Genomic DNA, 13,806 nt, shown 5'->3' with positions numbered 1-13,806 from the left:
AAATGCCACCCAAACTATGAAGAAGAAGGAAGAAGCATGATGAAGAAACCCAGGATGACACCCTGTGCCCTCCATCTTGCTTCCATCCACAACATACTAAAAATCCCCAAACCTAAATTTCTCACCAAGTGACACACCTACGCTGCTCTCTATAATCTATTTCACACTTTTGTGGATTTCAGTCTATTCTGGAGTTTAGGAAACTTTCTCCATGAATGAGGGTCAAAGTCAGTGCTCCCCTGCGGGTCAGGGCACCCCAGAGCAGACAGGGAAATATTCCTGGTGCTCTGGGTTTTCACAGGGAGATAGGTCTAGAAGGCTCCCTTTCTTCCTCTTTATTTTTTTCTTTCTAGAATATAATTCTGATTAATTTTTAGCAGCCAGAATTAAAAAAAAAACCCAAGATTCGTCCCCTTAAAGTCATTGAGCTTTTCTGCTCTGCTGTAATCACTTTTTCCCTTTGATGTCACATTTCTTCTGTCTTCTCACTCTTAATTTGAAAGAAACTGTTGTCTGTGAACAAAACTCTTAAGCAATTTTCTGTTTCAGAAAGTCCCTAATTATGCACACTCATTCTCATCTGTTTCAGAGGCAAGACTAATTTTGATGTGTGTTTATTAAACCCTGAGATCCTGACCTTTCAGCCATGGTGGCTGTTTACATAATTAGTAGCAGCCCACTGTGTGCAGATGCTTTGGTTTATTTGGGATAAGATGTACCTAGAAGTGATTTGACTGAATGAAGGTGCAGCCTGGGTACACACGTATGTCCTCAGGAGAGGGAAAACTGCAAGGCTGTGCCCTCTCAGGGCACTTAAGTGACCTCATTACCTTCAGCAGGATCCCCCGGGCCTGCACAGTTCTGGTTTGCACCAGTAGATGGAGGTGTCATAATCATTATTTTAGATCAGACAAACCACTTTTCTCTTTCTGAACAGTTTAGTTAGGGCTGGGAGAAGGAAACATATCTTCATGTCTAAATTACAATAGGAAGTTCTTGAAATTGCCATTTCAATTATTCAGCCAGAGCAGGCACACAGTGTTCCTGTGCTGCTGTCCCTGCTCCTGTCACAGAGAATTACTACTTAATTGGATATTCTGCAACTCTATGATTTTTGAGTTGGAAGGGACCTGCAAGACTCACTGAGTCCAACTCCTGGCCTTGTGCAGGGCATCCCAAGAATCTCACCATGTGCCCAAGAGTGTTGTCCAAACACATCTTGAACAGTCAGGCTCAGTGCTGTGCCCTGAGGAGCCTGTTCAGTGCCCAGCCACCCTCTGGGTAAAGACTCCTTTCCTGATATCCAACTTGAAATGCCCCTGACACAGCTTCAGGCCATTCCCTTGGGTCATGTCTCTGGTCACCACAGAGAAGAAATCAGTGCCAGCCCCTCTGCTGCCCATCATAAAGAAGTTATAGCCCACCATGAGATCTTCCCTCTCCAGGTGTTAGGAGTGAGCGCTGTGAGAGTGAGAGAGATCTGCACTCACTCTCCTGCCTCTGCTTCCTCTGGAACCACGGTGTTACAACACCAACCATAGTTACCTAAGCATCTTACTGAACTGTAAGTGAAGAGAGGAATCTAGAGAGAAATAAGCCATTCTGAAAATTAAACAGTATTTTTATTATGGATATTCTGTCAAGGCTTGACAGAGGAGTTAGAAGAAATGTTTTTTTTGTCAGTTACATAATTCAAAATAATAATACCAGAATCATTACTACAAACAATTTTTTTGCTCTACAAGTAAAGCAAATGACCTTGATTACAAGAAGAGCTGTACTTCTAAGCCATCCAGCTTGGGCAGTTTTGAATTAAATTTCTCATTGTCCAGTTCTAGAACTTCATGAAAGGAACTTGGAGCGGTTTTTCTGCTGCGCGCTTCAGAGCCAACGCGTAAGTGTAAACCCTGGCATCTACTGCCAGATGTTCCTCTGCTACCAGTTCTGAAATTAAAAAAAAATGAGATGCTGGTAAAACCTCACCTTTACAGAAATGGAAGTCCTTGCTGAAATGAAGATGTGTAGCATTCCAGATGCTGCAAATTCCTCCTGCTATCACTAACTTGCATACCTGGCCAGGTCTCTCAGAGCTTTTTGCTTAGCATATTATATAACATACTGTATTCTAGGGTGAGAGATGACAAGAGGAGCCCTAAGAAGGGATTCTTAAAGCTCATGTTGGTGCATTTAATGTGTCAGAAAGCTCTTACCATCAATTCTTTGCAGTAGATCATTCTTTGGAAGTGAAACAACTTCCACAAATTCTAGGAGAGAAGAAAAAGGTTTACACATCCTTCAATTAGTGAACAGTAGAGAAATCTAAGTCCATCTTCTGTTTCTTGCAAATTAGAAGGGGAAAGAGACTGATTTAATGCCCAACACCATCCAAAAGTTGTGAGCTTTCATATATCCAAAAAAGGTCAATTAAATAGGGAAGGGCAGTGACTGGGTCACTAAAAAACATGTTTGGCAGAAAAAGGCTGGAAAAACAGTTGGGAAAAAAGTGTAGCTGGTAGCTATGAAGGATAAGAATGCCCAAAAGAGAAACCTCCCTTTTGAGAATGAAAAATACACTGTTGAAGAAAACTTGTTTGGCTTCTCCTGGTACAGGAATGGACTGGAGATGGATTTCTAGACCAAACCATCTCAAAGGGTTTGTTAATGGTGAATTTATGCTGGCTTACCCCTCCCCTGTGTCTCTGAATTACTTGTCTTCAGGGCTTGACCTACAGCTGTTGTGGGGGCAGTAATTTGAATTTCCTGAAATACTGGTGCTATAGGTGCAATACTGGGAAAGATAATTGACGCAATAATGCCCCACAGGAATTTGCATCTAGGCCAAAGTCAACCTCAGGCACATTTGATTAAGGTCGGCAGATTACTCAAGCACAAATAAAAACCAGTTGTAACTGACTTTTTCTAAGTAAAACTTGCCATACGAAGAATCATGACCTTATTGTCAATGAGATCACAGTCACGTTACGTACCTCCATCATCTGCAAGTGAAAAGCGTAGTGAGATAAGGGGTTGAAATACACCAGAGTTTACAATTAAAACGTATTTGATGGCTAACTGACTGTGAGTGACACTGCAATTATTTCCAGAGTAAAACTTCAACTGAGAGCAGTAATCTAGGTTCACAAGTGCTTATGGCCCTCACTGAAATTTGGCACTGAAATGTTTTATTCTGAGTGTGCCAACAGCTGACACTTCACATCTGGGCTTCCCCAGTGGATTCAGCAGAGACACACTCATCTAGATTGCAGGATGTGATTGGACGGATGCGCAGTATCCAAATCAGCTAGGACAGGAGATGAAGTGGTGGGGTGTCACCGACATGTTTTTTGAAAAATCCTTTCCTTAGGATTTTTCCCTCCTGAGAAGCTGAGAGGCCTCAGGAACAAACTGTAAACAAATCTTATCTGCTGCTGTGGAATGCAACAGGGAGAATCTGTGATTGGTCTCATCTGGTTGTTTTTAATTAATGGCCAATCACAGATCACCTGTGCAGACTGTCTCGGTCAGAGACAAGCCTTTGTTATTCCTTCCTGTTCTATTCTTAGCTTAGCCTTCTGATGAAATCCCTTCTTCTGTTCTTTTAGTATAGTTTTAATATATTATCTATCATAAAATAATAAATCAAGCTTTCTGATACATGGAGTCAACTTTCTCGTCTCTTCCCTCATCCTGAGACCCTTGTGGACAATATCACAGTGGGGTTAATTTTTTTAAACCCATTATTTTGTTATCTTCTCAGTATTTTCAAATAAATGGTACAAAACTCACCAAGGTTTTGCTTAGGTCTTGTGTTCTCAGCCTCATCTCCATTAATGATGACGCTCACGATGTGTGTTGTGCTGTTTGACATTCCTGGGTCCAAGCACAGAGCTGCCAAAAAGCACATGGAGAGGTTAATTTTTCAGAGCAGGAGTCAGGCACCTTGATATTTTAAAAAAAGCTTTCACAGAAATGTATCTGATACAATAGGAGAATATATATTTGGCAGACATTTGTGCTGTAAGAGTAGCAAAAACCTTGTCTTCACAAATTCTTAGAAGTAATGTTTCTGTAACTCTCAGGTCTTTTACCCAGAAAGACTTGTTTTCACAGTTAAATTTACCTTCCATTCCATAGATTAAAGATTTACTGTGAACTATTCCTTATAGACTTCCTCAGTCTGTTGGAGTTTAATTTTGCCATCACCTGTCTCCAACCTCTCCCAATCCCCAGCATGCACCTGTACCCAACAACTGAGAGACAAGAATCAACTGCAATGACATTTCCTCAAAATCCTAAGTTGCCTCTCCTACCTTCTCAAGTTTGATTTATGATCCTCATTTTGCCTTCATTTTATCTTATGTAGGAAGCATAGGATTGGAACAATCATGTTCCAAAGGATCTCTGAATTTACTCCAATTACTCTCCTTTCTTCTTTCCAGCTGGAGAACCGGAGTACTGTCACCTTCCCGCAAGTACTGTCACCTCCCCACAGCTGACACAAGGGTGACCTCTGCTTCATGAAGCTTTATTTTTTATAAGTTCACAGGTGCTGTTCACAGAAATCCAGCAATTTAGACCTTTACACTAAAATGCCAAATCACAGCTTGAACAATTGGGTTTTGTGTAAAGGATCTTAATTAATAGCAATTTCCTCCCTACGGACATCAAACTTACTTCAGACAGAAGTTCAGCAACTGATTTGCATCAAGGACTAAAGTTTCACTTTTACAGTCATGAGATGTTACCCTGCTAATCTGCACAGGCTTTCCCTTTGGTTTAGAGCATTTCAGACATTTAAAGTAGCCATCAAGACAGAATTAGCTTTGGTGGGAAAAAATTAAAAAAAGCAAATACCTGGAGTACATTCAATGACTTCGCCCTTGTACCCAGTCTCTTCCTTCAGCTCTCGAAGTGCAGCACTTTCTGCTGACTCGTTTTCCTCAATGAGGCCTGGGAGATACATAACACACAAAAACAATTAAAAGCTTTCCACTTAACTGCAATATCCATCCTGAGATCTAATCAAGCTTTCTGGAAGAGGGGAAACATCCTCACTACTCTGTCTTTAGAGAGGGATAAGTGTTAGGAAGGATTCCAGTCCCTGAATTCATTATGCTGCTGCCAACATCCTTAACCAATTATCTACAGAATCATGATGCCTTCCCCAAAAATGGCATTAATAGTCTCATGAGGAAAAGAAGCCAAATGCTTTGACTCTTAAAGAAAGGAGAAGTGGAGGGAATTTTCTCCAATCTGCTTAAACAAGCTTATTTTGTATTTTCATTACCAGATATTCCTGGTTTGGAATAGCACGTGGAGCTCAGCATGGTTTTTCAGCTAGAGTTTCATAAAGATCACAGAATGAACTAAGTTGGAAAAGACCTTGGAGATCATCAAGTCTAACCTATAAAATACATAAAGATTGACACTCCAAGCACATCTAAACACACTGAACCATATGTGACTCATCTCAATGTTTCAGCCACTTACCTGCAGGAAATTCCAAGCAGTAGCCATTGATTGGGGGCCTGAACTGTTTCACCAGAACAATGCAGTCGTAGTGCAGGGTTCTCTGCAGCACTGCTATCACTGCTACACCTACCACAGCCAAGGGAGACACAAGGACATGGAATGTGAGCGTAGCAGGAAGTGAGATTTTAGTGCCTGATCTGGAAAGGAACCCACACACTGCTACTCTGAGCATTAAATGTCTAGATGCCTGCTCCACAACCCTGAATTATGAATTTAAGCTCTTTATAGCATGCATGGTGAGAGATCTTCAAAGCTCCCCAGCAAGCCAGAGGCACACAAACCAAGCAAGACTGAGCCTCAGGGAAGGGCACTCCTGTCTACAAAAACTGCTTGAAAGCCTTCCTCTGTAGGGAAATCTTTACTTAATTTCTAAATCGTGTCCCAAAGAGCCCCATGGCCCCTAACAGCAGACCCAATCACCAATTTGTGAGCTACTCTGTGTCAGGGCACCCCTGATGTCTTAGGAAGTGCTCCATCATTTTAAAGCGAACACAGTGACCTTGGGAAAGCACTCCCACCAGTAGGTTCTGATTCTTCAGCACTTCAGTTAGCCTTTCATTAGCTCAGGGTATAGCCAGCTCTGCCAAGCCACCTGTTCCCCATCCTCACTCATTCAGGAACAGATCAGCTCGGAATCTGCATTGTCAGCTTATCAGACGAACTTTCACAGGAAAAAAAGTGCAAACAGAAAAAGCCACCAATTCTTACCATCAGCTGTAACTCCCTTTTTGTTGCCAGTACGCTTTACAGTTTCCCAAGTTCTGTTTAAACAGAGAAAAGAACAAATGAATACATAAATCATCTTCTACCCCTGCTACTTTCACTTAAAGTAAGATGTACCATCACAGAGTGAGGTCTTGTAAGAAACAGCAGGCCATATGCAGGCCCTGTCATACACTGGCACTATAAAATGTCTACAATATAATTTTCTTTTGCCTACTTAGGGGGGAGAGAGAAAACAGTTAATTTTAGTTACACAAAAGATTCAATCTTGCTAATTTTAAGAGGACATTTTGCTGATGAACTGGGAGGCACTAGAGAGAGCAATCAGTACCGAATCTAACACGTTAAGGGGAGGGAACTAAAGCCATGTTGTAACACCTACATAAACACAGCAAAACTAAAGAGTACAAAAGAATTGGACAGAAAGTATAACACATAAGAGGACATTTGATTTGTCAACAATATGGAGGATCCAGCTCCACCAGCAAGGAAAAAGGAGCCTGTAGTGAAGAACCAGAAAAGCCACAGGTTGGACTCTGATTGTCACAGAGTAGCTGCACAGCTGGAACTTGCTTCTGTGCAGCATCTTTCCAAAGAACTGGAAATGCAGTACAACCCAAGAGCAATGTGCCCAAGAGGATTTAGGAGCCAAATTCAATCCCAATGCTTGCACATCTGCCAGAGTAAGATTCTCTCCTCTGAACAGCAGGAACTCTGAAGGAATCTCACAATGAATAGCTCTCATCTTGTGTGGAGTGATGTGTTTGTAATGCTCACGCTCTCTAGCCTGGGGCCAGTCTGTGCAATTGGGAATCTGGAATACCAGAGAGGCAATTACCTGGTTTTCCCAAAGGGATCAGTGTAAGTTGTTTCTGCAAGCTTCAACCATTGTCTTTCTACAATTACCTAGAATAAAGAATTCTTTGTGAAATACATTATAAAATTAATCCCAAAGAATTAGGAGAAACACCACAGCTATTTTTAAGTTCTTCTGAAGACAAATTTCAGCATCACACCACATGCAGGAATGTGCAACAGCATTCCTGTTGCTAATACAGAAAAAAAAAATTACTCTAAATTCTTGAATATGAATAAAAATATAACCCCAAGACAGTAGCTTTTCTTAACATGTGTTTTATAACCAAGTTTTGATGAATTCAGTGGGATTTTATGTATGTACTGCAACATCCTCATTTTTGAGTAGGATTTTGCAAGGGTAATATATCAGCTGCAAAAGAGTCTCTGTGCAGCCCAGAGACTTTAGCTACACTGGTGCTCACGAGTGCCCCGTTAGCAGAGAGCACAGCCCAAAAGCTGAGCATGCAAGACTGAAAACCAAACTACCCTGAAATTTTCTTGCCCTGATCCCAGACTATGGCCTTGTGTAACTGCTGTATTCTGCAGCTGTGAGAGTGATTCATATCTGCCCCTTCAGGGTTCTGAGAGCTGCTGAGTGAGTGTTTGGCATGAACACTATGACCAATGTCTTTTCTGGGCTAAGTGAGTTTATTTTCCCTATGATGTTTCCTCATCTTTTATGTAATTCATTTAAAAGAGAAAATCCCTAGATATTAGCCTAGAAGTTTGCTTCTTTTACTGTAACTTGTTTTAAAATGAGTTATTTTTATTTCTTTGTCTATTACTTTGGTGGGCAAAACCCATCTGCTTATAACAGCCTGAGTGTGCCTTCCCAGAAAAGAGAAGAATGAAGTAAGATCAGCCCCCACTTTCACAGAAGATAATCCAGCATCAGGCCACACTGTTACTGCACAGTTACAGAACCACTTTTGATATAACAGCCACTGGCAGAAAGAGGGTAAATACTTCTCTGTATTAAGCCCACAAAATGACTGAAAAAAGTAAATAGCTTAACATATGTAAGATCTAATTATAAATTTCCAGAGATATCAAAGAGCACATTGTTTAAAAAAGAGAAAAACTAAGAAACATTAAAAAAAACCCCAAAGAACAACAAAACAAACAAATAAAACCATAAAATACCTATACAAAACCACACAAAAAGAGGATAAAATGAAAATGCTGCCTGCAAAATACCCAGCTCTTAATAGAAAACCCCAAAAGATTACAAAAATTGAATCCTTTATGCTTGTGAAATATTCATATTAAAAAATGCCTAAGAGAAAAGACATATTATAAACAAATCTCTTCTTTCCTTGTGCCCTGAAACCAGAAGAAATTCCAAGAGTGTGTTCACTCCATGAAGAACAAATAAAAGAAACCACATTTGTGTTATAACAAGAGCAGGACACTGCCAAACCTGCCTTAACACCAAAGACTAACTTTTACGAGTTCACTTTAAATGGAACAGAAACAAATATAAGCAGTTTAGGGTGAAAGTGCTTCTAATAAGAATGAAGTACCTCCAGAATCCTTTCTTAGGACTGCTATTATTCTTACTACTTCCTTACTGATGTCTTTGAAACAGCAATTATCTAAATTCAAATCCTTTCAGCAAACATAAAACGTACAATCCTAAATGTTAAAGCAACCCTTGGTGGTTTGCCACCTTAAAGGAACAGAAAATGTTTGAAAGAGAAAATTGTTGAGTTTCATAACCCACCAATTTGTAAAGTCTCTCAGAGATATCAGCATTATTTCTGAACACTGAAAAACCTCCTGAAGAGACAATACAAGAAACAGATGCAAAATCTGAAAAAAAAAGAGAAGCAGCTTAAAATATCGCAACACTGGAGATTTCTCTCTCCTCGTTGATAATTTGTATAATTATTTCAATAAAGTCGAATGTCACATCTTTTAAACTCTCTGACAATCAGTAAAAAATTTTTTGTCTTTTTATCAGCCTCTCTAGCATTTTGTACTCTGCACTCACAAACTCACAAATAATTGTTATTCAACAACAAAAAGAGTCAAACCCAAGCATGCTGTACCTCTTCCTTAAGGACGAATTGTTTAGCTGTTTCTGCAACTTCTGTGGATGTCTCAGCTGCCATTTTCAGGAATGTCAGGTTTTTCTCCTCCTGTACAAAGTCCAGATATATATGAAACAAAATCAATATTTGCTTTCAGTGTAAAGTTAAAAGGTTCATTTCTGCACCGTAAATTAACAAATATAACTTGTTGGAGAAAGTCAGGGACCTGTGATGGCAAGTTCAGTTCATGTTTTTAGCTCCACCCAGTGATTTCAGAGTCAAATAATTCAAAGAAGAAATGTAAATTTGGGTCAAATCCCTGATTGTACAATTTTAATAGTCCTATCAGCTGTCAGGTAGCTATGCCAGCTGAAGACACTTTTCTTAACTATTTAAATGTCAGACACACATACAGACAATTAATCCATTTCAAAGAGTGTCATTCTGATCTGGGTGAAATGCTCTGTCAACAATGTCTGGACAACAGGACTGTGCACTCCACTGTGAAAGTCCAAAAAAAAAAAAACCTTACACCAAGAGGACTTCAGTGGTAAAAAGTGTCTGCTATTAAAATAAGAGCTAGAACCTACCTCCAGCTTACATCACAAATAAACACGTAAATGACTCAATCCTTCCACTAAAAACAAGGTCAAAAAACTCCACATTGCAAGTCTGTGCAGCACATGGGGCAGGTGTGATGGTGTGACCATGGCATGAGTCTCTTACTGGGGATGATGTGTCCAACACCATGCAAAAGGCAGCATTTCATTAAAAAAAGTGCCCAAAGCAAGGCTCTGCACCTGCAGCTCGTGCCTCAGGCTGCATTCCCAGGAAAGTGAGATTATGCACTCCCCCCATCCACTTCCAGCCTAAAGACACAGCAGGCAGCAGAGAAAAAAATGTATTCGAGACTAGCCCTGTGTCACTGTGGAACTACAGAGCACTTTCAGCACAGAAACTTATACCAAGGAAACCACCTCTGATATTAACTTAATACTGAAGTCCTGAAAATAATAATGAATCATAAGGAAAAGCCAGTGAAAAGAAACAAATCAGTTTAAACACCAGGAGAGATGAGATGAGACGAGATAATCTTAAAGATCTCAATCATCCATAGCATTGATAGTCATAATCTTTCCATAAAGTCAAAAAGAATCTTTCCATTACTTCAACTATGGATTAATAAGGCTCTGTGTGGTCTCTAGCAAAGAACAGTACCAAAGTTTGTGAAAAGCTTCTCTGTCACACCCAATTTCAGCACTTTCATTTTTTACTTCATCTTTATCCTTTTTGTGGAAACATCTCTTGCACACTAGTGAAACATGAAAGGGCAACAATCAGCTTTCTTACATACTGGTTTGACATGTGCTCGTAGTAAGTAGTTAAAAGGAACAGGCAGGACTAACTATTTCTGGTAATCAGCAGGAGCAAAACTAAAGTACATAAACCATTTCCTCGGTCTGTACACAGGCCAGGCTCTCTCTTAAGTCTTAAGAAAGTGGTTTTGGGTGAAGTTGGTGATAGAGGTCAAATGTGAAGATTGGCTTTATGTAACATAAGTCTTGAAAAGAAACTCTGACCTGTTAAACCAAATTCTGTTCCTTTAAAAAAAAAAAAAAGAAAGTTCTATAATATTCTCTTAAGGCAATGAACTTCCTTTTCAAAACTACATGATTTTATTATCTACCTTACCACTGTTTGTAACACAAACTGTACAGTTGCTTGTGCTCCAGTTTCTACCCCACTTCAGTTCAGTCAGCTGTTCCAATGTTTGGAACTCCCTTCTCTTAGGATTGAAGAGTTTTATCTGGACAATGGCCATGGTCTCATGCTGAGGCTCTCAAATTCTAAATGAAGCTTTCCACCAAACATAGGCCAAAGAAGCACAGCCCAGGAGAAACAGTCAAAGGAGGCTCTGTGTGATGTCTTTAAGAACACAAAAACTTTACATACCCAGCTACAGCCAATTCACCTCCTACACTGGGAAAGAATTACAGCCTTTTGCACTGTCAATATAAATATATCAAAGGAATAGAGAGTGAACCATAGCCTTGTTAAAGCTGTCTTTGGATTGGGCTAAGTCTTCCTCTTTTACTCTCCCCTCACAGGAAATCCTGTTCCATTGATCACCCAAATCCTTCTCACAAATGTCAGTGTATCTTTCTCAAATGTGGATTACCACAGTTGTATCATGAAAAAAAAAATACTAGAACCTCATCTCATGGCAGAACCAGTTTCCAAAACAGCTTGTTTTCTTCTGGGAGATTCAGCAGTGACTTGCTACTTAAAACAACAACAAAAAACTTACACACTTTCAGTGGTTTGAATTATCACTAAAACCTAAAATGGGTGAACACCTCAAAGAGGGGAATGCTGATCTAGCCCAGCTTCTGTAGTTTAGGTCTCCTCCACAAGTGGGTGCAGCAACTCTGTGTATACTGACATTTTTAGAAGTTCCACCAAAACAGTATTTTTGTCCAGATTCAGTTGGCAGTACAGAAGTGAGAATTTCTGCTGTTAGAAAGCTGAAATACTGTTTGGTTAAATGAAGGCTGCAATTCTGGCATCTCATGTTAGTCATGCTGTCAAAGATGGCAACATCTCTTGTTCATAAACAAAATTAGCTGCAACTGAAAATTAAATTTAACACTAAAATGTGAGGTTTTTAAAGGCCTATTTAGCTTTCAGAACATGCCTTGTCTTGCAGTTCTCCTACCTCATAAAATTCCCTCTGCATATAAATATGAGTTCGAGTTAAAAATTCAATGCAGCTGATACAGCAGCCTGGCTACCTGATTTGGCTACATGTGCTCTAAGAATACACATTTTTAATTGTTATAAATGCAATCTTAGGAATATGTCAAAGTTATCAGCTGCCTTAACATGAATCAACAGCATTCAAACTATCAATTATGGGAAAAAAATAAATGTCTTCTACTTTGTCTGGTAGTTTTTGTGCCAATGTTAGCGTGTACTGCTGGCAAATCATGCTACTTCTTCCATTTATTTCAAACTGTCAAATTCTGTCCTGAAAAAGCCATGCCATTCATAAAACATGTAACTTTATTCCCATTGCTTATTCCTTTATTGAGTGGCTTCTTTTCAAGGCAGCATCCAGCCATTCTACAGTTCCCAAATTATCCTTCCCAGCAGTTAAAATCTTAAGCCAACCGAGGTCTGTGAATCAGTTGGAGAGAGAAGTCAAGATATCAGAACTAAACTTCAATACTAATACTTAGATGGATTAGCTTTCCTAAATCACTTTTCAGAAGACATTCTCAGATCCAAACACACATTCCAGCTGACAGCAACCAGATTTAGTGGAAACTCAGCAACAGGGGTCCCATGGCAAATTCAAGGTCAAAGTCAAACAAAATACAGACTTTCTTATAAAGAACGTGCAAAAGAGACACTGGCAACATTTTATGCATGATTTAACCAACAGCAATCTGAGATAACTAGGCTGAAGATACACATCATTAAAAATTCCCAAGGCGCTTTAAACTTGTTACTTGCACGCTAATGCTATGATTCTAGAAACAAAATCAATTAAGTAGCAATTAGGCTGAGGGGAGGGAGAAAAGCAGGGGGAGAAAGTTTCATTTTTATCACGGTATCTAGAAGCATGGATGACCCACTGAGTGCCAAATAAAACACGGGCAACTAACTGCAAAGCAAACAAGGATTATCTCACAGAAGCAGAAGAGGGTGAGAGGCAGCTCCACGGTGTTATCAAACTTCCCAACAGCTGACGTGTCACACAGCTGGGGAGACATCCCCAGATGCAGATGTGAGAGCACAGGAGGAAACACCGCGTGGAAACAATGCCACGACAGCTGAACCACGGGGCTTAAATATCCCCCATACTGCTCTGGTAATGCTTGACTTGGGACTGAGCAAAAGGAAATAGTGGTTGATAAAAAACTTAACATGAGCTGACAATGTGAGCTCACAGCCTGGATTTGCACCCAAAGGTTCTGCCCCTCTCCCCTGTCCTTGTGAGAGCCCACTGGAGCTCTGTGCACAGTTCTGTATCTCAAACACTACAAGGACATGGAGCTGTCAGAGCAAGCCCAGAGGAGGCCACAAAGCTGATAAAAGGACTGGAACACCTCCCCTACAAAGACAGGCTGAGAAAACTGGAGAAGCTCGTGTGGAGACTACAGAGCACTTTCCAGCACCTGAAGGAGCTGCTGGAGAGGGCCTGTTCATCAGAACTGCAGTGACAGAACAAGGGGCAATGAGTACAAATTGAAAGAGGGGACATTTAGGTGAGATATTAGGAAGAAATCCTTTACTGTGAGGGTGGTTAGACAGCAGAACAGATTGCCCAAGGAGCCGTGGATGCCAGGTCGGATAAAGCCTAGAGCAACCCCGTCTCATGGGAGGTGTCCCTGCCCGTGGCAGGGGGTGACTGGAACTGGATGATCCTTAAGATCCCTTCCAGCCCCTTAACATCCCATGAGTCTATGAAACAGCTCCATGCAGGGCACACGCGGGCTCAGGAAGGACAGCAGAACCTACAAGGATAACGCGTTACTCAGCCATTCCTCAGCTCGGGCAGGGCAGAGCGAAGGCAGCGCCGCGGGACGCTCCGGGGCGCCACCGGCACCGGGCAGCGCTGAGGCGGCGGGGCGGGGCCGGGCCCTGTGCGCCGGCG

General features: G+C 40.8%; 1 protein-coding gene across 2 annotated transcripts; it reads right to left on the bottom strand.

Annotated features, from left to right (window-relative positions):
- Window positions 1–1,600: 1,600 nt before the first annotated feature.
- NUDT5 (nudix hydrolase 5) lies at window positions 1,601–13,805 on the bottom strand. 2 transcript variants are annotated; one of them, XM_059847502.1, is made up of 10 exons: window positions 13,671–13,805; window positions 9,165–9,254; window positions 7,094–7,161; window positions 6,241–6,293; window positions 5,491–5,598; window positions 4,855–4,950; window positions 3,787–3,888; window positions 2,988–2,996; window positions 2,211–2,264; window positions 1,601–1,944 (listed from the first exon to the last, which is right to left on the bottom strand). In XM_059847502.1, exons 2-10 carry the CDS (start codon window positions 9,225–9,227, stop codon window positions 1,835–1,837), a joined length of 663 nt encoding a protein of 220 aa, XP_059703485.1. In that variant the 5' UTR covers window positions 9,228–9,254; window positions 13,671–13,805; the 3' UTR covers window positions 1,601–1,834. The 2 variants fall into 2 exon arrangements, 1 of the variants encoding a protein (XP_059703485.1); XR_009486635.1 differs by lacking the exon at window positions 13,671–13,805 and adding an exon at window positions 12,841–12,962 and having other exon boundaries at window positions 2,211–3,888.
- Between the last annotated feature and the right edge of the window lies 1 nt (window position 13,806).

Source organism: Haemorhous mexicanus, chromosome 5 (genome assembly GCF_027477595.1).
Source record: "Haemorhous mexicanus isolate bHaeMex1 chromosome 5, bHaeMex1.pri, whole genome shotgun sequence".
NCBI classification, from domain to species: domain Eukaryota; kingdom Metazoa; phylum Chordata; class Aves; order Passeriformes; family Fringillidae; genus Haemorhous; species Haemorhous mexicanus.
The sequence above is the reverse complement of the archived record's forward strand: the minus strand, read 5'-3'. Positions and strand labels throughout refer to the sequence as shown.